This window comes from Sinocyclocheilus rhinocerous, unplaced genomic scaffold (assembly GCF_001515625.1).
Source record: "Sinocyclocheilus rhinocerous isolate Xijiao unplaced genomic scaffold, SAMN03320098_v1.1 scaffold551, whole genome shotgun sequence".
Taxonomy (NCBI): domain Eukaryota; kingdom Metazoa; phylum Chordata; class Actinopteri; order Cypriniformes; family Cyprinidae; genus Sinocyclocheilus; species Sinocyclocheilus rhinocerous.
In genome coordinates, this window is record NW_015624564.1 from 185117 (window position 1) to 211877 (window position 26761).

The 26761-nt window shown below is 35.7% G+C and overlaps 1 protein-coding gene across 1 annotated transcript in view; it reads right to left on the minus strand.

The window, feature by feature from the left end:
• The window catches only part of LOC107743276 (cadherin-like and PC-esterase domain-containing protein 1), a 61058-nt gene that overhangs the window by 22160 nt on the left and 12137 nt on the right, over positions 1-26761 (minus strand). The window contains exons 3-14 of the mRNA XM_016556437.1: positions 24691-24785; positions 23692-23773; positions 21032-21116; positions 20785-20941; positions 18630-18760; positions 18226-18298; positions 17891-18055; positions 16838-16942; positions 16445-16596; positions 15261-15310; positions 14932-15118; positions 13327-13495 (exon numbers count right to left, since the gene is read on the minus strand). Coding sequence (XP_016411923.1) covers positions 13327-13495; positions 14932-15118; positions 15261-15310; positions 16445-16596; positions 16838-16942; positions 17891-18055; positions 18226-18298; positions 18630-18760; positions 20785-20941; positions 21032-21116; positions 23692-23773; positions 24691-24785 — 1451 coding nt within the window. The remainder of the gene's footprint in view (positions 1-13326; positions 13496-14931; positions 15119-15260; positions 15311-16444; positions 16597-16837; positions 16943-17890; positions 18056-18225; positions 18299-18629; positions 18761-20784; positions 20942-21031; positions 21117-23691; positions 23774-24690; positions 24786-26761) is intronic.

The window sequence follows — 26761 nt, forward strand, 5'->3', positions numbered from 1 at the left end:
ACGTGTACTGCGTTAGGCTAACCGAGACTTGTCATTTGCACTTATATATTGTTGCTCTTTTGTTAGTTTTGACTGCTTTTATTGTCCTCATTTGTAAGTCGCTTTGGATAAAAGCGTCTGCTAAATGACTAAATAAATAAATAAATAAATATATTACATTTTTCGGTTATTGTTATTATTGTTTATATTCTATTTAAAATGATCAAACTAATAATTTCTTCTTTTTTTGTGATTAAAATTATAAAAACATTTTATAAAGCATTTTATTTCATAAAAAATATATTCATATTTTATTATTATTATATATTATAATAATTATTGTGTATATAATAATATATTTAAAGTTATATTTTTGTTAATTATATTTACAGTCATTTTTAGCAATTACTTTAATTTAATCAGCTTAAGTAATTTTATTAATTAAATATGCTGAGTCATCATAACACTCTGTAAACTGAAATACTAGTGTTATAATTGTCTCCATTTCAACTGTCCCGGGTGGGCCTATTTATAAGTTATATTTATAAGTTAGCTGTCTCTCTTCCCTTCTGTTTCTCTCTTACTTTCTTTTCCTCTTTCTCAGGCTAACTGTGGCATCAGATAAGCATTTACTAAGTACAGTGAGGAAATGAGCAGAAGTCAAAGCTGTCAGTCTCATCTTTTCAGAACACACACACTAACTTCCTCTGTAATACACAGCCCTGTACCACCGGTGACACACACTCATGGCCCCCGTTCCCACTCCACACTCTCACACAGGCATTAAATAAAGTCAAAAGCACACAGCTTGCCTTTAATCAAGAGATCTTTCTGTCCAGTTCGGAGTAGAGGCAGTTGGACACAGACGCACATGCACAGCTGCTCTTACTCCACCAATCTGTCTCTCGGTAAGAGAGCTGAAAAACGAAAACAGGCCTTATTCAGGAACGTAAGTGTGAGATTTAACGGCGGGAAATTTCCAGTCATCGAAGACAAATTGGACTAAGGTCAAAAATGCAGCATCTTTACTTTGGCCAGAATGAATCACTGCCATAGCAGGTCTTTCTTTTACTGACTGGGGCAGAAAGGTCTGTAATACCTGAAAAGAGCTGTTAGCATTCTCATTCATCTCAACGGCAGGTTTTATAGGTATGCATCTGTGCATGTTTTTTCTGCATATAAATAAATACACAATATATACAAAAATAACTATATGCATATACACTACTGCAGTTTGGGGTCAGTAAGATTTTTCAATGTTTTTGAAAGATGTTTCTTATGCTCACACCAAGGCTGCATTTATTTGATCAAAATTCAGTAAAAATTGTGATATATTATTACAATTTAAAATATCCAAATTCTATTTGAATATATTTTAAAATGTATTTTATTCCTGTGATGCAAAGCTAAATTTTTCAGCCACCATTACTCCAGTCTTCAGTGTCATATGATCCTTCAGAATTCATTCATAATATGCTGATTTGTTGCTCAAGACACATTTCTTATTCATGTTGAATACATTTGTGCTGCTTAATATTTTTGTGGACATGTTGACACATTTTTCAGGATCCTTTGATGAATAGAAAGCTCAAAAGAACAGCATTTATTTGAAACAGAAATCTTTTGTTATATTACAGATGTATTTACTGTCACTGATATGATTAATGAATATATATAGGGTGTATAAAAAAAATATATAAAAAAAAAAATAAAAAATATAATAAAAAATAAATAAATAAAGTACACATATATGATAAAAAAAAACAACAAAACAACAACTTAAGGTCCACACTGCAATCCATGAAAGAGCACACAGACTGACTCAAGCATAATAAAGCCTACTGACCGCACTAATAGTGGACCGCCAGCAGATTTGTTATTGTGAAATAATTGGCCCGCTGGACCACAAAATCACAAGGCAGAGCAGGAAGCAGTCAGCTTCTGAGTGAGACTGGCAAACAGCATTTAGCTGGATTTCTCCTTTAACAGGGACTGATTAAGAACAGAACGGATACATTTTCTCAATTCTGGTACAAGTGAGCTGATTAGGTACAAAGAAAAAAGTGGGCTGTGGCCAGACCGCAGAACTGTTCAATGAAAACCAGCAGTCAGGTCCAAAATTTACCACATGGGTTCTCATTTCTTAACATAGGAGCATGGGGAATGTTTCTCAGGCCCTAAACCAGTTACCCTCAAGTTGTTTCAAACCTGTATGAATTTTTTTACAAAAGAAGATATTTTGAAGAATGTGAGTAACCAAACAGTTTCTGATCCCTATTGAATTCCATAGTATTTTTTTTCCATACTACGGAAGTCAATGGGGACCAGCAACTGTTTGGTTACTCACATTCTTCAAAATATATTCTTTTATGTTCAACAGGAAAACACTTAAACATGTGTGAATGCCATTGCATTAGATAATAAAACATTAAGAGGCATCTGCAAGTAAATGATGCTACAGCTTTTCTCAAAACTAACTTCACTTTTCAGACCCACTTTTGCAATTACTTTTAAATTACTGGTGTGAAATTGATTTCTAGTGGGCGTTTCCCTTAAGGTTACACGTGTGCAACAATAAAGAGGGCGAACAGGCAAAGCTGGCAATGCAAGTGTAAAAAAAAAAAATGTCAAGTCTCCTTGACTAAGCGATCAGATACCAGATGTAAAATCAGCAAACAGAGAGGAAGCTTGTTCTCCGATTTATTCCTGACCTTAAAGTACTCACACAGAAGTTAGGAGTAACACACGGCACACATTCTAACACCATTGTTTTGGAGAAGTGCATGCATGCGCATTCACTGTCCTGTGGCCCGATCTGACCCAGACACTGCTGTAAGAGGTTAATCCCTGATCTGACAGACTTCAAAAGCAGAGCTCCTGATCACGCGCACAAATGGATTGCTACGTAATCTCTTCGATTCCACCCTGGATTCTGATGGAGCAAAGAAAGGTCCCAGGACCCGAGCAAAGAAAGGTCCCAAGACCCAGTGTGAGTGCTTGCGATGGGGAGAGTGAAAAAAACAAGAGATTTTAGTGTGTGAGAGGGAAAGAGAAAGATGAAAGGTGTGGGTGGGTGGGTTCAGGAGGTCTCGCCTGTCTCTCTCCACCTCCATCAATCATCCCAATCAAAACCTTCTGTTATCACCTGATTGAAACTCGAGTCAAATAATGCAGAAGGAAAACTGAAGGATGAAGGATTAGCAAAATAAGACACAGCAAGTTTGTTCTAATACTACTGGACAGTAAGTGTTTGTAAGCCAGTCTACTTTCGTGAAACAATTTTTTCAAAAATTCAAAAATATAAAATACAATACGTAAAAGTGCCCCTATTATGCCATTTCGAATACTGCCTTACATGCAGTGTGTGTAATGTAGCTGTATGTGAATGCAAGCAATCTGCAAAGTTGAAAAGCTGAAAGTGCACGATAAATAACTCTGAACAGCCTGAACGAGTTGTCAGTAGCTTGTTTGTGTAGTCAACATCATGCCAAGAAGACGCTCCCTGTGTCCAAAATCGCCACCTATACCCTTAAATGGGGCACTATTTGAGGGGACAGCCATTTTTAGTGGTGTTCGACACCTTAGAGGACATTATCGAGTGCACTCATTCAATCGCACAATGCACAGCAATAACGAGTGTACAACTGATGTATGCTCAACGGCTAGCAAATACCCATAATGCACTGTGAGAGTTGTACACCGAATGAATTGCCACGTCTCGCCAGAAGATGTCGCCCACAACTGAATCATCCATCATCCATTCATTTAACAAAGCACTCGTCCACGGCGTACAGCGTAATATGATACAGGTATAAATTCACGGTAAATTGATACCTATTAAATATTTTAATCAGGGTTTATACATACTTTCAGAGTCAAGATAAATCATTTCAACTTACTACTGGAGTTCCCAGTTTGTAATGGTTATTAAACAGCAAGCACAAACTATGCAAAAGCGGCAGTCCTTCAGGTGCACTCAGTGTCCAAATTCGCTCACTCGTTTTCATTTATTCCTTCAAGTGAACTGTATTATTGGCCTAATGTAGGGTATAGTGAATGAGGGTATAGGGGGTGATTTCGGATTCAGCTGCTGTGTCCTACGCTGTGAAAGTAAATTCATTTTATTTTCAATTCCGAAAAATTAGGCTGCAAAAAATCAGTGGTTAAAATTCATTTTTTTCCACTGTACCACAGCAGTACAACCCCAATCGTTTTTGTGTTCCTGTCATTTTACTGACGACTGCTTCTCTAATCTCGTGGAGTTCAACGTAGGATTCAACGTGGGATTCACAAAACGCTCCTGAAAGATGGCTCAGTACCCATTTGTTTGGACCAGCTGGCTCCACTGAATCACAACCTGTAAGCATGATAAATAATAGATGTCTATATTTTCTATCAAATGTTCAAAATACGGAACTATGGCAATGGGCTTATCATTTCAACATGCGCTGTAAACGGTAGACCAATCACAACAGACCAGGCTATCTGACCAATAAGAGCAGAGTAGGCTCACAGAAAGGAGGTGTTTAGAGAGACTGAATCTTAGAATGGCTTCGAACGAATCATTTGAGAATCATTGGAAAATGAGGTGATATTAAATGCATATTTTAAAGAAAGCATGTTTTGATCTTGCATGCATGTAAACCTATTGTAGGAGACTCCCAAAACATTATTATGAACCTTAAAAATGTCATATTAGGAACACTTAAATATAAAGCAAATAAAAAATAAATCTAATCTAATCTAATAGCCCATAGCTAATTTGGTGTTTTTGCAGGATTTTGCAAGTATTTGAATTATATGAATACAAAACAAATTAATGGAATATAAAAAAAAAATGCAAAAGTATATCTAAAAATAAAATGCAACTTTTTAAACTTTTTGATAAGTATTGACAAATCATGTCAAATTTTAGCCGTTGAAAACATTAGCAGCCATTGTTTTATAGACAAAATGGTTCAATCATTGTTCCTACGATACAACAACCACTGTTATCAAGATAATTAAATCTTGGTTAATTTGATTGTATTTTCTTTTTTTATTTTATTTTATTGTAAGTGGCAGATACCATAGCATGATACATTTTTATAAGTGAGACGTTACCTTTTGAATTTAGTCGCATATGACCAACAGCTGTGTGTGACCCTCGGACAATAACAACAAAAACCTCTTTCCTTAATCAGATCTGCAGGAAATCAGCTGTATCTTATTAAGATTATGTGAATGTGGCACACTGTGTCAAACTGGCACAGTGGCACAAAATGTCCCCTAGCGGGTGCTAACTCTGTCCAGCACTAATAAGGCCAATGAAGTCTGTCATTGTGGTCATTCGCTCTGCGGTGAGCTAGCCAGCTCCAGATGTGCGCGAAAGACTTGCGGGTAGCAAGCCGATTGCTCTCTGATGAGCAAACGTAGGTAATTTTCTATACAAAATAGGATTGAGGCTCTCGGTGGAGGAGCCTCCGAGCTGCTGAACTTCAAAGCAGGATTAAGAGCTCCCGACAATCTGAGGAAATGAGCACTTTACTCTCTATCGCCATACCGACTGGCAAGGTATGCAGGGAGCATATTTTCTTTGAGTTTTGAAGTGTGGTGGATAGGGTCATGTAAGCTGTTGAACTGACAGAATCTGTGAGAAACAAGTTGGTCTAGTATAACAATACTAGTACAAGCACATTACAAAGGAGCCTCATTAACTGTTCTCGGAGTCTCTTTACAGCTGGTATTAAGATCAGTTTCAGGTGGTCCGTTTATAAGTGGAGAGCACTAAATACAGGTTTAAAAGTGCTCCAAAATGTTTTGTGACCCAATCACTCAAACTACAGTCGAGGTAGCTGAAATCACGTTACTACATTGTATTTGCAGTGTAGCATTTACATTAACCTGGGTTTTAAACTTTTAAAACAAGCATTTACATGCTTATGATTTTCACTTGGTGGATGATAAAAACAAAACAAAAACAAAAATGTGCACTTACTGCTAAGCTACAACTTCTATTATTGCAGGATTATGCAAGTATTTAAATAAAACAGCAAAAAGTGAAACAAAAACAAACAAACAAAACAAAAAAAGAAGAATTTCAGATACAGAGCCATTTGAAAAGATTAATAAGACAAAACAAAACAAAACAGCTAAGCCACAGCTCCTTTGGCATTACTGCAGGATTGTGCAAGTATTTGAACAAAAAAGTATAAAACAAAACAAAAAATTATAATAAAATAAAAACAAAAAAACACTAACTACTGCTAAGCCACAGCTCCTATGGCATTACTGCAGAAATCTGCAAGTATCTGAACAATACAATACAAATTATATAATAAATAACTGCTAAACCACAGCGCCTTTCAGGATTGTGCAAGATTCTGAATAAATCAACAAAACACACACACGCACACAAAGTTCAGATTTAGAGCAAGTTGAAATCATGAACAATACAAACAGACTAACCGCTAGGCCATGGCTCCTTTGGTTTTTTGCCAGATTCTGCAAGCTCTGAGAGAAAAAAAAGTCTATTTTCATGTTCACTGGCATCATTAGAATAGTGCTATCTTCAGAATTGTCTTTGGTGTGTTGGTTTTCACTACAAGATGAAAGCAGGAAGGCAGAGGAACATGCATGTATGTGAGTCAATACATCGATACGACCCTTCGTGGGTGGGAGCAATAACTGTTTGCATACCTGCCATCCTGCCTGTGTCGTCTTCAACTAATTAAAAATGAAATTGCTACAACAATCAGGCAACATTCTGCATTAGCCTGACAATACAGTGGCCAGAGACACTCGAGAGGACTTCAAAGCCCAGCAGGGTGAATGGAGCTTGTGTTTGGTAGGGGGTGCTGGTGGTCCTCAACCCCCCGCCCAGTTTACAGACATCCAGCTCTGACCATCATGGTATTCTCGCTGACCCATTGATGTGGAGGGGGAAGAGATGAGAGAAAAACATGAAAAGAGAACAGATGATAGAGCACATGGTATAGGGGAAAAGAGTCCAGGTGGTTTTCGTGAGTCAGTTAAATGGACTGAAGCAACATATTCACATACTGACAATTCTGTTTGCAGTTTTTTTTTTCTTAAAGCTTGTCAAGATATAGAGAGTCTGTGTATAGATAGTAAAATAAATGTAAATGTATATTTAAATAAATTTTGAATATAATCTAAATTTTGCATAAAACATCATTTGTATATTTTATATAAATAATACTTTTTACACTACAGTTCAAAACTTTAGGGTCAGTAAGAATTTTTAAAAGAAATCATTACTATTATTGAGCACCAATACATTAAATTGGCCAAAAGTGTCAAATTGAAAAGACATTTATACATGAAAAAAAATAATAATAAAAGATAATATATATATATATATTCTGTTCTTTTAAACTTTCTATTCAACAAAGAATGCTGAAAACAAAAATGTATCATGGTTTCCACAAAAATATTAAGTAGCACAATTGATGTGAATGTGGAATGTTTTCAACATTGATAATAATAAGAAAGGTTTTTTGAGCAAATCAGCATATTAGAATTATTTCTGAAGGATCATGTGACACTCAAGACTGGAGTAATGCTGCTGAAAATTCAGCTTTTCATCACAGGAATAAATTAGATTTTAAAATATATTAAAACAGTTATTTTAAATTGTAATAATATTTCACAATATTACTGTTTTTTTACTATATTTTTTTATTAAATTAATGCAGCCTTGGTGAGCATTAAAGACATCTTTCAAGAACATTAAACAATCTTACTGACACCAAACTTTTGAACAGCAGTGTATATTATTATTACACACATCTTTTATACAATTTATTCAGTATCTTCTTTGAAGACAGAAAAAATACAATGACTGTCCTTCTGTTAAAAGTCGCACTGAATTTGATTTAGACATAAATTATCTAGCAAGAACACATAATTTCAACATTGTTGTTTTTATATTTCTGTTTTTTTTTCTGACATGTTGGTGTTTTATCTTTCACTTGGATGTTATAAGTTGCACTGAGTAAACAACTTTCAAACGTTCTACTGGTTTTCTCTTCGTCCTTTGGTTGAGGTCAGACAAATCATCAGATTGTCCAACTCATGCCAGTTTCCCTACAGAAAAAAACCCCAACATAATCCTAACAGACCATTACATCTTTAGCACTTCATTGGTTTTATAAGGCATACAGCACCGAAAAGGTCACACTATTTTAAAAAGACCTCTTCTATATATTTACAGTGCCAGGGTGACACAGAATACGTCCCTTCTCCTAATTACTGACCCCATATTCCATAAATCCAGAAGACTCCATACACACACCAATGTGCCAAACATGCTGCGGTACACTTCTCTGCTGGAGAGGGCTTAAGGAACCAGGGGTCAGTTGACTAACGACAACACCAGGCGAAGGCGTTCAATAGCCATAGAAAGAACAAGAGACAGACAAACTCACTTTTACTGCTTCAGAATGGAGAGAATGAAGTAGCAATCCACCATCCCAGAACAGCTGAGGTATATATTTTAAGGAATAGATCTTTAGAAGCTTTAAGGCTTCAAATATAGATGCAAAAACACCACAGATCTATCATAAAGGTGGATTATTTCAAATCTTCTGAAGCCATACACTCTTAAAAATAAATGCTATTTATTGGAATTGATGGTTCCATTAAGCACCTTTAACATCCATGGAACCCTTCACATGGCTGCCCACTGCTCCGGGTGTGGGTTCACGGTGTGTGTGTGTGTGTGTGTTCACTACTCACTGCTCTGTGTGTACACTTGGATGGGCTAAATGCAGAGCACAAATTCCGAGTATGGGATACCATACTTGGCTACATGTCACATCACTTTCGATTGCACTAAAGGTTTTTTATAGTGGAAAAGGGTTATTTGGATTATTAAAATGTTCTTAAAAGTAATAAAAAATGGTAAGAGTGTACGATAGATTTGTGGAAGATAGGGTCCAGAATTTAACTACAGATAAAAAAAACAAAAAAACAAAAACAAATGTGCTATGTTTCTCTTTCTTCTGCAGAACACACACAAAAATATATATCTTGAAGTCAAACAACATTGGACCCCATTGACTTTCATTGTATGGACAAAAAAAAGAGAGCCTTTTTTGTGTTTTTGGTTTGAAATACTTCAGGGTAAGTAAATTATTTTAATTTTTTGAGTGAAATGTCCTTTACTGATCCAATCACATATGCTAATCTAATTGCTTTGGCATCAGAGAGTTTAAAAAGTGGCGATTGTTTGTCTCTGCAGAGTTTTTGATGGATGCTGAGGGTTCTAATGGCAAACAGAGAGTGTGTTGAGAGGAAGGGCAGATGGTAGACGTGGACGTCGACATGCTGTAGCTTCAAAATAATTCCTCTGCGCTGCCACCTTGCCTCCCCTGTCCCTTCTGCGCTAATGTTTTCCACACTAATCTGCCTAAGAACGGACAGAGAGATGTTCTGAGTGTCAGAACACAGATATCTCTGCGGCATGAACAAAATGTGTTTATATGATGCCACGTCAAGTTAAGTTGAGACCCATGCATTGTTTCATTGTTGTCGATCCAGCGGTTTAAACGCTTGTGTGAACTGCTCCTTAGAAGCCAAGAAGGCTTGTGGTGTAAAAAGATGCGCAGATGCAGTTGGAAAGAATTAAAGAATCTTGCATTGTTTTCCCTCAAGACCACCCTCTGATTTTTGGCGCGAGTTAGAAATACAAAAATGGAAAACGAAAGTGTTTACTTCAGATTATGCTACAATTGAGTTTTGGGAAAGTTCCCTAAAATATCTACATATAAATCAACCAAACAGATGGCAACAAGCCAATCTCTGTTATGTCTGAATGTCACCTCGAGGCTTGAAAAACACCCATCACGCGCAGGGGAAAAGCTCCAGATCTCTAAAACCACACTGTGGCTTCTGCTGAGAGAAAAAAAAAAACGCTTCCTACTTCAAATCCATTTCATCACAAGCTATATGTCAACACAGAGCTGAGAAGAGACAGAGGAACTGCGTTCTCTGAAAGACCTTTTACAAATGAGCTTTAAAGCCAACCAATCACTTAAACAGATGATTGATGTAAAAATTCAAATTCTGTCATAATTTACTTTATATAATTTATGCAACACAAAAGAAGATATTTTGAAAAACGTTGCAGTGTTTTTTTATCCATCTAATCAAGATGAACGGATCATGTTTTGAACAGATAATGATGATGCTTTTACATTATACAGACAAAAACAGCTGAAACAGTATTCAAAATATCTTCTTTTGTGTCTAAAAGAAGAAAACAAGTCTACAGGTCAACAAAGTGCATAACTGACATTTTTTGTGTGTGTGACCTGAGCCTTTAATTTGTACCCAAAGCCAAAAGTAATGTCAGAAATATTTTACAACCAACACCATTAAGTTTTATTGGAGAAAAAGTCACGTCTGTGTTTACTCATATTTTAAAGGTAATACATTTATGGTAAATGTAACAATGCATTAAAATACAGCAGACAAGTCTTATTAAATGCAGGAAAATACCAATATTCACATTTCTTAAATGTAAAAAAAAGTAAATGTATATTATGTATAAAAAATAAAAAAAACTGACCAAACTGACATCACCACCAAAACTGTTAGGTTATGCTTCAAGTCATCCTTAAATAAGTAAATGAATGAAAAATATAATGTGTTGCAAACATAAGCTTTCCAGCTGGATGTTTTCAAAAGAGTGAACAATTCATCAAGCTTAGTGCTCGCATTTATTTGCTGGATGAGGTCAGGAAGTCCTGTGTGTATTAATGAAGTACACATGGTGCTGAAAGAAGTGAATTATCCTTTGACACATACAGATCTCTTTTGGTCACGTCAACAAAAGGTTGCTTTCTGACTATACCCATGTGACTGCTAGTCAGTAAATACTGATGCTGCTTATGGTTTTCGGATCGTGTCCCTGATGCACAAAGAGAAGAGTTATGTGTTTGTCTCGCTGTAAATAAGGCCTCAGACAACCTTTTGATTGGTCTTTGAAGGGAAACGTGATAAAATGCTTGATTTCCAGCCCATTCTCCTCTCCAGGGATCAAGGGATAAATGAAGGAATGTTGTATGTAAGGAAGGATCGGTTCTCAATCCTCAAACATATTGAAGACTGAAGACCAAAATGAGTCCTTCAACACAGGCCAGTCTCATCAGTTGGTCTGACTGATAACTTCCAAACATACAATCAAATCTCTAGCTGTTTACACCTGACATTAATATTTGTCTTGTCTCCAGTGTTCAACCGTTCCACAGAAAAGAACTGAACAACTGAGAATAAATGGAGCAATTTGTTTCATTCCCTATGTTCATTTTACAAAAATACAGCTAGTGAATGGGATTAACTTATTAAGAATACTCACAGCCCAACACTTAGTAGGTTTTGAAGTTCTGAATCTTAATAGAAAACAGTCCAGTAACTCTCACACCTAACTTATTTACGACGTTTGAGACAGAAAGTGGTTGATGCTCTCTGAAGCTCCAACCAAACATGACTCCCTGGGGAAGATGCTGTCATCAGCACATCATAACTGGAGAGACACAGCCATAAAACACTTTCATTACGAACTGGCGTTAGCTAGAAGTCACGAACACTGTCACTCTCTCACTTCCTCTCATTCTGCTTTTCGCCATTCTGCTGCATTACTTTGATTCAGTTAAGCATGAAATGCAATGTAACCATTAGGAAGAAGTGAAAGAAAATTGGAATAAACTGTGGAATATTTAAATCATGCCTAATTCAGTAGCAAAACCAGTGTTAAGGCCCATCCGCACCAAGAATGGTAACTATAAAGATAATTATAACAATAACTACGCTCTCAAAAATAAAGGTACAAATGCTGTCACTGGGGTGGTACCTTTCTATATTGGTATCTTAAAGGGACATATTAGTGTACATATTAGTACCTAAAAGGTACAAAAGGTACCACTCCAGTGACAGCTTTTGTACCTTTTTTTCTGAGATTGTATAGTAGCGTCCACACCAACGGATGATAACGTTCTGTATATAATAAATGTGCTCGCAGTTTTTCAAAATGATATGTTTTAATATGCAAATGAGGCATTATCTAATTAAATATGTGCTGATTTGCATAAAATTTTAGAACAACAACAAAAAAAAAAACTTAACATTGGATGAAGCCAAGTTCAAAATTCTTGTTTCATTCTGTTGACATATTAGACTCAAAGGTTTTTACAGAGGGGATCTCTTTCTATCACTCCTTAAATCAGAAAATACTGACAACAGCCAGAAAAAAATACATTTTCACCATATTTTTTTAAGGAATAAAACATTGTAAAAAAAAAATCAGGTAAAATATATATGTGACCCTGGACCACAAAACCAGTCTTAATTCGCTTGGGTATATTTTTAGAAATAGCCAAAAAAACATTGTATGGGTCAAAATTATCGATTTTTCTTTTATGCCAAAATCATTAGTATATTAAGTAAAGATCATGTTCCATGAAGATATTTTGTAAATTTCCTACTGTAAATATATCAAAACTTAATTTTTGATTAGTAATATGCATTGCTAAGAACTTAATTTGGACAACTTTAAAGGCGATTTTCTCAGTATTTTGATGTTTTTGCACCCCCAGATTCCAGATTTCCAAATATTATCCAATCCTAGCAAACCATACATCAATGGAAAGCATTGTTTTCATCAGCTTTCAGATGATGTATAAATCTCAATTTCAAAAAATTTACCCTTATGACTGGTTTTGTGGTCCAGGGTCACATATGAACATACCCTTCTGTAAAAACCTTCAGAATATAGAAAAAAAATGTAAAGTTTGGTGTATGCAAGTACTACTGAATTGGGAGATATTTGGCTCGGAGCAGGAGAAAAATCTAATTTTGCCTGTACTGTCTCACCTTAAATGATCTTGTAAAAATATATGTAGGTAAATATAGGTGAATATAAATAGAAACTATTAAAAAAATTCTCAATTTCAGACATAAACATATGCACTCACACAACATGAGTAAACACTGTGTGACAGAAACCTGCTGTGATCCACTATAACTGTGATTCTACGACCAGTGCTATCAGTTAACTGGTACTGAACAGGCACTGAAACCTGAACATCCATGAGAAAGAAAGTGCCGGAATGGTCCAGAATCAGTTCTAAAGACTTTACTGCATTAAAAATGAAATGAAAAATATGAGATCCACACCTCCTCTTGTGGACTATAAAAATTTAAAGTTTTCTCCAGCGTTTAAAATAACCTAGGAATGTAACAAACTTCATAAGCTGGCCGACAAATTCCTTTTAGACTGATTTTAGACAGATGTTAGTGTTTAGGGGAGGAGCTGATGAGAGTGTATGTGTTTGTCCTGCGTACCTGCATGAAGCTGCACATCACATACTCATCAAACATTGGCAGACTGGGCCTGCTTTCGCGGTATATGTGCAGAGTGTATATCGTCATGACGACGGGTTCAGCCTCTGATTCGTCCATCACCAGAATGTTGATTCTGCTGTTGCCCAGGCCAACCGGGTAGTTTGCCATCCTGAAGGAAACAGAGAAGAGTTCTGAGAAACTCATTGTACTTTATCACATATGCACACACACTCTCTCTTTCACAAACACACACACACATACCCTTTGCTTTTGGGGTTACTGATGTCGTGACAGGAGAGGAGGATTATTGTGGATTAAAACTGCGTCCCAGTCAACAGGTGACCCCTCACTCGTGGACAAATAAGGCTGTGCTTTCACAAAACCTTGAGAAAGGAGACAGGCCAGACTGCTCGCAGACGGATCAGTCAACCCTTTGCTTTCTATGTGTAGAAATATTAACTTAACTATTAAGCCTTTCTCTGAAACGCTTTATTGTAAAAAAAAAAATGAAAACTTGCAGTTGTTATATAAAGTTGTTATTTATGTGATCTAAACCATTACTTTTACGGTATAATCTAATGAAGTCAGGTTGATTCAGTCATTTAAAATAATTAAATATTTTATAATATTTCATAGATTTGTACAGTACAAAATTATAATTTTATGAAATAATCATTATAATTCAAATATTTTGTTTTGAATAAAATCATTTATTTTAGACATTTTACAAGTTGCCTGACAAAACATTAGACTGCAAAAAACTGAATGCAGAATAACTGAATTACTGTACAATTTATGTATTTTAAACAATATTATCTATCTACCCCTTCATCCATCCATCTATCTAATATGACTAACACATACATTATTAATTTGACCTAAAATCTTGTTGAAAATAGTATTATGTTGAAAATATCTATCTATCTATCTATCTATCTATCATTATTAACATGTACATTATTAATTTTACCTAATTTTACTTAGTAAATTCTCTCACTAATAATTTAGTGTAATTTTAATCATTTAATTTAATCTCTCACTAACAATCATTTATTTTTCATGGCCATGTTATTTGTTGGCTACTCTTTTTTTTTTTTTTATCATATAATTTCTTTATTAAACCCCAAATAAATGCCCAATACTTCAGCCTCCTGTTATAATCTTGGGTCAGGGTCAGCTTTAAATATGTAAAAGCTTTTTTTCCCCTTCTGTGAGTATTAGAGATTACAGGCTGTAAGAGAGTCTAATAGGCAGTAATCAGGGATTTTAAATGTATGCGTGTGACTCGCCAGGCATGGGAAAGTAAATTCATAAATTAATCTGATAAATCAATCAAATGGTGAAGTGAGCTTGAGCTGACACATAAGAAGCCAGATCTGATTACCAAGAAAAAGGCAGCGACGGCACTACCGTACCGCAGAGCCTTTGTTCATTATTTCCCAGCTCAAGCTGCTGTTTCACAACACTGTTGCTTAGCCCATACAGTGAAGTTTTCATGTTTTTGACCACAAAACTTAATCTGTAATGCTAAATTTTAATGCCACAGTATTTAATTCTACAATGTGTCAGCTGAGTTTGTGGTTATACCCTTTGTGTTTGGTTTACCTGGGTCCACGATGTTCATCCAGGTGAATGTGGCAATGAGGGTTGACTGGTTCTGGTCGGATACGAATGGTGATCACATCAAACGGAACCTCAGCTCGATATTCCTTCTCCCATGCATTAAACGCTGGCATCAGCACCATCGGAGGGTTTGTGTACAACTGCCTCAGGTGGGGATCAACACACCTCCCTTGAAAATAGGAGTAAGGCACATTTAATAGTTGATTAGTATTTTCATATTAAGTAAAAACAGTTGGTGTTTTATAAAAACAAATCAAATGTGTATTTGTAATTCACATAGTCAGGCTAATATGTTACCACATGCTACTTGCCTTTTCTTGACAGCGGGTCTGAAGCCTCTGGGCTCTTTGGGTCATCCAAGCTGTTGGAATTATAGAAAACACAGTCATTTTTAGTAGGAAACTCAGCAAGTGCTCTATAATGGTCTGTTAAACGCAGGTGATTGGAAGCATGGGACGTTAGTAGATTTTTTTCCAGGAATAGCAAAAGCGAGCCTTTTATGGCTTTCCCTCCTCTTTTTAACATATAAAAACAATCAGTGCTGGCTTGAAAAAGCATCTTAATTTGTTTGAAAGACAATCAATCAATGAAGTAAGATGCTCAAAGACCGTTATATCATCATGGAACAGAGTTGTGTCCCGGTTTGGATTCCCAACCAGCCAGACAGATGCAGACAATTTACTTCCCACCATCCAGCACACAAACCCAATCATCACAGATAACATCAATATGGCTCAATGTTTTTTTTGTACAGATTTGTACTTGCCTTGTCTATATTTATACTGGCTCCACAAAACAAAACGAAATAAAGTTGCTAAAATGTGGCAAAAAATATATTTATATTTTTATTTAACATGAAGTGTCCTTTAGAAGAGGTAAAAGTATTTTTAAATGCAAGAATATCTGAAATTATGTTATGTCTATACTTTTGCAGGGAAATGCAAATGTTTATTTGACTGTAAATAGTTCCAAATGTATTATTATTGGACAGATAGTTTGTAAGAGTGAGACAATTAAAAACAAAACAAAAGAAATATATAAAAGTAAGACATCAGGAGGTTTGGGAGTTATTGTGGGTGGGGAAAAAAAATCTGTAAAAATAAATGTTTTGACTGGACTGCAGGTGACCCAAAGCACCACAGTGTAAGAGTGAGACAATTAAAAACAAAACAAAAGAAATATATAAAAGTAAGACATCAGGAGGTTTGGGAGTTATTGTGGGTGGGAAAAAAATCTGTAAAAATAAATGTTTTGACTGGACTGCAGGTGACCCAAAGCACCACAGACTTAAATCAACAGGTCACCATTAAGAATGACTGAATATAAAATAATGATTTGTATTATATTATCTCCGGAACCCTTGCAGGATTTTTGCACGCCTGCAGCATAACTCATTTCATCGCTGGAGAAAGCATAAGGTTTGATGATATGATCTGGGGAATCTGCAAATATGTCGTGTTGTGTAAGTATATGATTGTGTGTGTGTGTGTGTAACCTTTCAGTCTGATGTTTTCTCGTGTAGTAAAGGCTGAGCTCTTGGAGCAGGGCCATGAGAGCTGGTCTCCATCCATAATCCTGTGCACTGAGGGACTCTGTCTGGATTAGATCATGCTGAGGATCGTCAGGAAGAGGACATGTAGGGTAGAGCTGCCAACACACACACACACACTTGATTTATTTAACAGACAAAAATGCACAACAAGGACATACAGGTTTATCATGTGATCATTTTACATGGAAATAGTCTTTAAACAAGTCTGATTTAATGTTACATTAAATCCAATTAAATTACACTTGTGCCTGTTAGTCCATATTAATAAGCTTTGAAGTCATCAATATGCTATAGCTAATACGAGTATCTTTCAAAGTGCATAAAATGTGTCTTTACCAGCTGAAAGGGTCCTGGTCTCTTGAGGTGCTGATTAAACTGTTGCAATAAATGCATCTCATCTGGAGGCAGACACAGAGCGTTTGGCCCTTCACAGTCACCGTACTGCATGACAAGTTCAAATAATTAGACCACAACAATGAACACTATTGATATACTTGAAAAAACGACTGCATTTTACAAAGCAACAAAAATGAAAAGGAACAAAATAAATACAAATTGACTTTGTAAAGCATGGGAAAAGCATGGGAAATGATAAAACCATTTAAGAAAAACATTTTTGTTGTTGTTGACTGAAATTAATTGTCTATATTTTCACTGGCTCCACAAACAAATAAATAAATAAAATAATTTAAATGTAAAAAATAAATATATATTTATATTTTCATTTTAACATCAAGTTTTCTTTAGGAAAAAAGTAACATTTAGAAATGCAAGAATATCTGAAATTATGCTATTCTGACATTTCGTTTTGCAGGAAAATGCAAATGTTTATTTGACAGCAATCCATTTGATTGTAAATCAAAATGTATTATTATCATTATTTTATTATTATTAATAATAATGACTAAAAGAGAATAATCACCCGATAGGTCTTTTTTTTTTTTTTTTCAGGTTTCTTAACGGAGACAAGTATTGTATGAGAGTGAAAGAAACATGCATGGATTTATGAAATTTGTTCTGCTCATGTTTCATAAAATCTGCTCATGTTTTCTATTGAAATAGAAATGAAATGAAATTACAGCAGTCACATCAGTGTTCTAAAAAAAAAGCTGTTTTATTTTACATGGTGCAAGTTGCTTCATGGGGCAAACATGTTAAGATCAGACTAGCCGAAAACAAACTTTATCTCATTAAAACCTGTCATTTGACATTTCTCCATATTTATACAATAGCTTCAGTAACTGAAACATTTTTGCATGCGTCCTTTCAAGAAAAAAATACTTCCATTACGTCCTTTAAAAAAATAATAACAGTAATAATTAATGAAAAATTGTGTTAATTAGTTCACTTGCATATGGTAATACGAGAAAAAACTGAAGCGAGTTTTACCTTTTGGTTCTCTTCCTTTGTTCTAAATGGCAAACTAGGCTCCACAGCCTCGCTGCTGCATGCTGGGAAAAGCAGTTTCAGCACATCCTCCAGCATATACTCTTTGGCTATCTGTCCGTCAAAGTGAGGGTCCTTCATTCCGTCAAAGTGTAGATCAGTCTGAAGCTGAGACCGAAAGAGAGCAGACAAATAAAAAATGTGAATGTGTATTAATATGCTGCCATCTAGTGGTCAAATTGAGAGCTTGCATGGGAGATCATCTACTGTACAGTTGTGTGTAATTTTTCAGCATCTATCCTCATCAAACAAAATTCAAAGTGGGTGTTTATCCTTACCTTCACCACTACCGGATGAAGAGAAGAGTTATAGTGCAATGAGAAGGTCATTAACTGAAAACACAGCTGACACCTATAAGAAACAACACAGAAAAACTAAATTTTACAAATTCACTGATCAAAACACATGCATACCATATAATTACAATTCGCCCCAAAATTATTAATAATAATAATAATAATAATAATAATAATAATGGCTTTTTTTTTTTTATGTAAAAATATTAATTAATTTAATAATTTAATTAATTAAATTATGTACTTTAAAAAAGTTCTTAATTTCACAAAACTTCATCAGGTTTAAATATGCTTAAAAACTTAGCATAATACACTCTTTAAAAATTAACTTTCTTTTTTCCTTTTAAAAATGTGGTCATTTTCTGGTTGAATTGTGTGTTTTTGACCTGGGCGAGGAGCTGCCGTCCTTTGTGGTTAATAAAGCAGCTTTCAGGATGCCACTGATGACGTGATTCATGTGCTCAATGGCCTTATGAGAGAGAACAGGACCCAGTCTTTCTCTAAAGAATACCTGCAACTGAAAGAGAGGAGTCCAAATCAGTCTGACGCAGTACATAAACTAAAAGCTGAGAGGCAAACAGAGATCTCATTACTTCATCATTCAGCCTCTCTAAACAGATTGAGCAGAACACTGCAATTTCAACACCAGAAATACTGTTCATCAATACTGCTTTAACAATGGCAGACATTCATACCTCTACAGCTGCAGATACAGCAACTAAGACAAAAACTCAAAAAAGGAGATTTATCCTTTTTAACTCGATAACCACACAAACCATACTGAGACTTGTTGACAGTTAAAGGGTCATTTAAAACTTCATTTTCAAATGTTAATTTCTGGGTAAAACACTTATATAGCCGCAATTATTTTGAAGTCAAAAACTGTCAATTTACCAATTCGGCTTATGTCATGTTAATAATTTTGCATAGTGTGTGGCCTATGTAGCTAATAGCAACTTTAATACATCTCAGTGTTTGATTTCAAGAATGTTTGTGAGTACTAAAAATATTAGTATGTATTTTATTAACTTTATGAGTGATTTGCACACATACTAGTATCAACACATTAAGTCGTGACAGAGAAACCTTTCCAAGCGTGATGACAGAGCGCAGCCATTAGAGGGCAGTAGAAGAACAATAGTCTATTACTACAGTCAACGGCTAATAAATCATGAACCCCAATTAATTTGTACATATGGTTAAAAAACAAAAAATGGCTTTTCAAACACCATCAATCACATTTTAATGCAGCTTTAATTTTTTTTCATGCATTAGAATGTGCCCTGTTTTATTTTTCTCTGAGCAAAAAATAATGACTATCATATATTTTTTACCATGATTTACAGAAAAATATAATTCAGTGTAACAGTAGTTTGTACCAAAAAATCTTGTCAGGAATATTTAGAACAAAAATCATTAGATGACATTAAAATACTATTTAAGAATCACAGTGCTGCCCTAAAATACCAAATCATTGTCATTTTGAATCTTTCCCCTTCTTTGCCACTATTGTTGCGTTCGTAGATGAGCCGAGGCAGCGTACTGATCACACAGCTTAGCAGGTACTCAACTGAACTTTATTGAACACTTGCACAGTCCCAAACCCCCTGCTTAGGGGCGTGGCTCCTCAATAGCGATCTCACTAATCAGATATCACTACAACTATCACTATCCCTCAAACCACTAGGTTTTACCTACTAGTCAGCAAGAAGTTTTTAATCATTTAAAATATAATAAAATTCAGTATTATCACTTGTTCTTTTATATATTTTAGTAAGTGCAGGCCACAATGAGTACGTTGTTTAATTTGTACATATATGCATTCTGTGTATATAAAATCACTTTTGTGAATTTAATTTGATGTGTTCACCAAAATGGGATGTCTTATCTTTGACCCATATATAGATTTAGCTGTATTATACAGCTTTATTTAATTTTTTTTACTTCTAATGAGGATGTCACCAAAGGGAAGTTTTGTCACAAGGACACACACACTGTTGCACACAAGTGGTCCAACACTAAGTTTTGCATAAGATAGTGCTCTATATCATACTCACACACTAAGAACCAGAGGGGAACGAGCAGACTTTTATGAAGACTTTATTGTGATCTGCTTGTTTGTCGGGGCTCTTTTATCAACTCAGTAAACATGATCTGGGTTTTATTAGATCTCAATGTGCCCTCCAGCTGTTTACAAGACTCTGACTGAAGCCTCTTCAGTAATCTGGCATTACACACACACACACAGGACGTTAAACTGCAATGAGAGCGGTGTTTCGCAGCTGTGGAGGCCTAATAAACATCACATGGGGAATTAATGCCTAGCCAAGCCTTTATCACCAGTAAACGGCAGCACAGGGATCCAAACTGCAATATTAAGACTGAAATCTGATCTGATTTAAAAATATAAAAGCTTATTGAAATAGCTAAAAGGCACCTAATAATCATTTCTAAGCTCATTTGAGTATTGAGACGCAGATATTGTTTTATTTTAACTGTAATCGTTTTACAGCTTTCACTTCAAGGAGAATGCTTTCTTACCTCGGTGGCATAACTAGTTTTATCCAAGTGGGGTTTGACCAAGGCTGTGCGGTGGACAAAAGCGGTCAGCGGTGTTGCCGAAGTAACCAAGACGTATACGTTTATGGTGGCATTCATGCTCTGAATGTCCGAATAGCTGAGTGTGATTGGCCGCCTCCTGTAGGATACAATCACAATAACGCTGAAGAGAAAATTGACATTGTAACATTTTTGGTTGGCCATTTCCTTCAGATGTGACATGGCTTACCATTCATCTTCAGCAGCATTTGGGGTTCCCTCTTGTGGAGATGTGGAAAAAGCGCAGGCAGAAGGACGTATTGGTAATGTCACTCCTGAGATGGAAAACAGACGGGAGAAGTGGATAGAGTCTGAGTTCTGGCACACTGATTTCCTCTGTGAGGAAGACACACAGCACATGTATCGACATGAAGGCCAAAGCTACTTCAATTCTTTCCACAAAGACCTCCAGACATGTGTCTAGAGATACCACGTTATTAAATCATTGGGTCTGGCCACATTTCTCACATGCAGGCTTTGCTTCTGTGATACATAAACTGCAGCTCTGTTCTAAAACATAGTGAGCTGCCTTACTCCTAACTGTCTACATAGGTAACAGACATGTAACCTCATAAGTCTACATAGGCAACACAAATGTGAAGCACACAAGAGACTCTAATCATAAATAATTTCAATAGAATTTTATGCTAAGCTAACTGCATGTTAGTCTTAACAAACAAATACACAGCACACACAAATATTAGGTCAAAAAAGTTGGTTTATTCATAATTTACAATTTTCTTGATTGGTCTGCCATGTTGGAATGACTTTCATTCTGGGACTACATTTCGCCATCAAGTTGTGCAGTTCTGCCTCAGAATTTGATTAAAACAAGGTTGATTTTTAAATGTTTTTGAAAAAAAAAGTATCTTATGCTCACCAAGGCTGCATTTATTTGATCAAAATATGGTGAAAACGATATTGTGATATTGTGAAAGATTATTACAGTTTAAATACCTGTTTTCTTTTTTAATATATTTTAAAATATAATTTAATCCTGTGATGGCAGAGCTCAATTTTAAGCAGTCAAAAAATGATGGGTCACATGACATTGTCATTCTCTGGGTTTGTATTTCTGTGGCATTGCGCAAGGTAGCTACCATGGCTACACCCAGATCACTATTTGTGATTAGGATCACCTGATTGCAATTATAACTTAATTCAAGACGAACAGAAGTCAATGTGTGTGTTTACTAGTCTTCATATCAGCACATGCACAGCTCAGCATGTCTGAGTAAGTGAGTGGTTTTCTGGCAGTACTGTGCGAATGAAAATTCCTTCAGTGATTCCAGTCACCATTTAATCAGAAACACACACATATGTCTCTCCAGCCTCAGAGAAAGAATGTCACCACACCATACAACTCAAGCAATACTTAATATTCTCAAACATGTCTATAGTACACATCTACAAACCTCGTTCAGTTAAACCACATGCCACACCAGCATTGGGCCACATTTCAAACCCCAATGAAACACTTGGAAAAACATCAAGATCTCCATAACCCGCGCTTCTGCCAAAGTCCCGGTCACTGACTCCCTACCCAAGTGTGTGAGCTATGCGGAGTTTACATTCAACTTGGTCACTGACCCGTCCATGTTATGTGTATATTTGTGCACTCTACAGTACGCCTGCCTTCAGATACCGTTATAAAGAGGACACAACCTGGCCTAGCCAAACCCCAAACACCAGGACTCAATTGTTCGTGTTTCTGTGGGCGTCGGGCCAACAGGAAGGACAATATTGTTTCAGAGTCGGAGACAAAGCCTCCTTTTCTGAAGCTGGGTGGTCTTGATGCCGCAGGGGCAGCGGGTGAAAAATCGGTCATTATTGTCACAAAGTAGGCACTGTTATCCTTCTCCTCTGAGGTCTTTCAGAAGTGATGATCATAATTGGTTCAAAGCAGTAAAATTAAGCGTGATCAAGTTCAAAGAGCTTTGTAATGCAGCGTTCTGACATATAAGAAAAAAGCAACTTTCTGAAGAAGCGATAACTCACTATGGCTGTTATTAAATGGCATTTATGATGTGCACTTGCCTTTTAATATCCCTGCAGCAGAGAGTTACTCACGATAAATATCACCCTTGACACTGACCTTTATAAGTAATTACAGAGACAAGCTTAAAACGCTCCAATACACACCTGACAGAAGTGCGTCACAGACACACACTGCATTGTAGGAGACGTCAGGTAAATTGAGACTGGACTTTTTTTAACGATGCTTTATTACAAAGGATTCTCACAATAGGAATTTTAAAAAAACATTTTTGTTAATCTAATGAAATCCAGTGGAGTCCAAAGCGGTTGTTTTGGATCTAGTGCTGTTATTGTTAACTAAAACTAAAACTATTAAAAATCATTTTTGGTCATTGAAATAAAACTGAGAAGATAAAAATAAAAGCAAATTCAAAATATTAATATAAATAATACTACAATAACACTGTTTGGACCCCATTGACTTTCATTATAAAGACAAAAACAGTTAAAAAATATCTTCCTTTGTGTTCCACAGATGAAAGAAATTCATACAAGTTTGGAACCACATGAAGGCGAATAAATGATGACAGAAACTTCATTTTTATGAGAAATATCCCATCCGATTTTTTGCACAAAAGTAAATTTCTTGCAATATACTTGAAATATAGTGCACATTCTATGGGCTATGGTGATTTTATGAAGCTTTTTCATTGTACAGAAAAGAGCAGTGTGAACATTCTGTAAAACATCTCCTTTTGTCTTCCACGGAACAAAGTCATTCGAAACTGAAATGAAAAAAAATGTTGTGGCTGCAAAAATACATTACTGTCTCAGTATCTGTGTTAAAGAAATGCTTAGAACATTGCTGCTCACCTGACAACTGGCTGTCCGTCAGAAACCGGCAGACTCCACCCATGTCCAGAAACACTCCTGCAAAGGCTGGTATTATGTTAACCTGTGTGGAGATTTGGAGATCAGAGGTCAGAGTTTAACCAAGACCACCATAACGGATAGTTTAAAAACATTTAAAACAGTCAGCCTTCGGTAATGCCTTAAAGGGGTCATATGATGCGATTTCAAGTTTTCCTTTCTCTTTGGAGTGTTACAAGCTGATTGTGCATAGATAAGATCCCTGAAGTTGCCCAAATGTGCACGCAAAGAAAGAAGGCGTGATTTCAGTAACTGCAGTTAGTGCTGAAGCAGCCATGTCAGGGAGACGCTGTGTGTTTCTAGGCGAAAGCAAAAATGTACAGTATTTGAAAAATAATGTGTTTTTTGAACATTAAAGCATGTCAACATATTCTGTTACACCAAATACACAAAATAATGATCTTTAAAAAAGCATCATATGACCCCTTTAAGATCCCGTGAGATGACAAACAGCTTATGAACGAGAGTGATTTAATAACTGAGGCAGTAAGTAGCAGTTGTTCTTGGATCACGTCCAGAACTATAACTGGCCCAGGAGACTCACAACAGCTGGGATATTTAAGCAAATCTCATCATTATATGAGCATTACTAAATACAGGTTTCACATGAATTGTAAGTAAAATACAAGAATGGTTCAGGCTCTTATAGACAGGTTTTCTGCATTTAGAGCGTGAGATCAGAGGAGTTGAGGATGCTGGAATGTTTTATTGCGTCCTGATTTCTATAAACATTCCCTTTGAATCTCTGGAACAGATCTTATTTCACATGCATTTCAAACAAAAAGCATTTGGCATTAGCACTTAGCGTTTGTTTGCTTTTCCTTCTCAGTGTCATATCTATAATACACCATATTTTTAAAATTATTATGCATTACATTGCATCATAAACTGGAATCTCTTCAAGAGCGCTGGATATAGGCTATAGGGAGTGGGTGGTCTTACCCTTTGGCGGTGCTGTGGATGGGCGAAGTTGATTTTTCGCAGGCAACTTTTTTCAGAGCCCTTTAGGCATATTAAGACGGACCAGTCTCTTCCATCTGTGTTCAAGGGAGAATATATTTAGCAAGAGATTAAGTAAATGCAAAAAAAATTAATAAATCAAGTTCTAATAAATATAAAGCAAGAAAAAAAGGATGGCAAGATCAGCGTTGACTACGTGTTGATGACAGTTTGCCAGAAACAGAGGATTAAGGCAGTGACACACACACACACACACAGATTTTCTGCTGTCTAAATGAGGACATAGACTCATAGAATTCATTTTAATTACAACTACAGACAAATACAAACCCTACCCGTATACAACCGTTTAATAATTTAAAGGCCCCATTAAATTCAATTATGTGTGGTCTAAATAGGCAGCAACCTACTGGCTATTATTTACAATAAATAAATAAAAATAACTAAAATAAAATAAAACAAAATAAAAATAATTAGTAGTAGTAGTAGTAAACAAACAAACAAATCAATCAATCAAAAATATCTTACATAAGTTTAGGACATTTGTTTCAACTTTTTTTTTCTTCAAATGAAGACATCTCTGTCCACATATAATATAACAACAACAACAATTATTAAATAATAATAATTATTATTATTATTAACGTCATTTTAAAATGTTATTTTATTTTATTTTCTATTATTTTTATTAATTTATTTTTGTTTTTAAGTGAAAGACATTTCTGTTGGAAATGTTGAAATACCAAAACTTTACTGATAAATAGTTTTTCCAAATTAGGACATCCCTGAATGTCCCCAAAGGGAGGTTTTGTCATATTTAGCTCACGTCTGGGGACTATAATCCCTGAAGTATAGCTAAATAAACACTGCAAAAAGTAACACAAAACCTTAAGTAAGGCTGTCTGTCTTTTCACAACATGAAAATAAAAAAGAAAGCTTTAGACTTGAAAAAAATCTTAGCTCTTATAATAAATAAGGCCAATAGCTGTGCAGACCTTTTACAGACCTAAAAATGAGGACAAACGTGGATTACATAATGCTGTGGCAACACTACACGCAGTCAGGACGAATCTGAGGCACAGCCAATTTTCCTTTCGCTGCCTTCATCTATACTTGACATTCTTTTAACTTTTTAATTTCTTTTATGCAGCTTTGAATTAAAGGAGGGGCATTCATGGCTTTGACAAGACATCAAAGACACATAGCCCCCTACACAACCTCACTGCATGCAAACACATATGATTTATGAGTGTCGTTTTAATTCACCAAATTCCAGACCAGAGGTTCGGAGGCCCAATTAGCCATCTAGATGTCAACATGATCAGCTCACTTCAAACAGGATATGTATTAAGTCACATGCTTCAGTACATGACAGCTGTCAAATGTAATTTATACTGCCTTGATTAACCAACCAGAAATATTAAATAAATAAATATATACATATATAATACGTTTTAATAAAAATAATCAAATTCCAACTAACTAATCCAATCTAAGACCAAAAGGATGTTGATTCAGGAACATGCTCTTAAATCAAGTTGTATGTGCATGTGTAATGTTTAATGCTTACAGAAATTTGAACCATTGAATTAATAAAACTTCAAATTCTTTGAGAGAGAGAGAAACTGGGAAAAGCACATCTGGTAGTTATTGTGGTACTCAGCATCGCTCCAGGAAATGGGCTGGTGTGTATTTGGCATAAAGTCCAAACATTTGTGCCTGAGTGCCGTCCCAGCCCAAACAACAGGAAGTACTGTTTATAGCCAAAGGGAATCATGGGAAATCAGCCTTCGTGTCTCTCCTGATACAATCATGATAATTTCAGCTCATTCTACATTCTGTTAACAGCTCATCATTTCTAATCAGTTCAATGCATTTTAATGTTTCTGCTTGACTGTTTTCCCATGGTTCCCAGTGGTATTCCAGGCCAAAACCTAAACTATAGTTTTTAAGTGCTGCATACCAAACAAGCCATAGTTAAATAAGCATCTCTATTACGATCTGTACTGACTACATACTCTAACTGTCACCACGTGTAAATCTATGATCATAA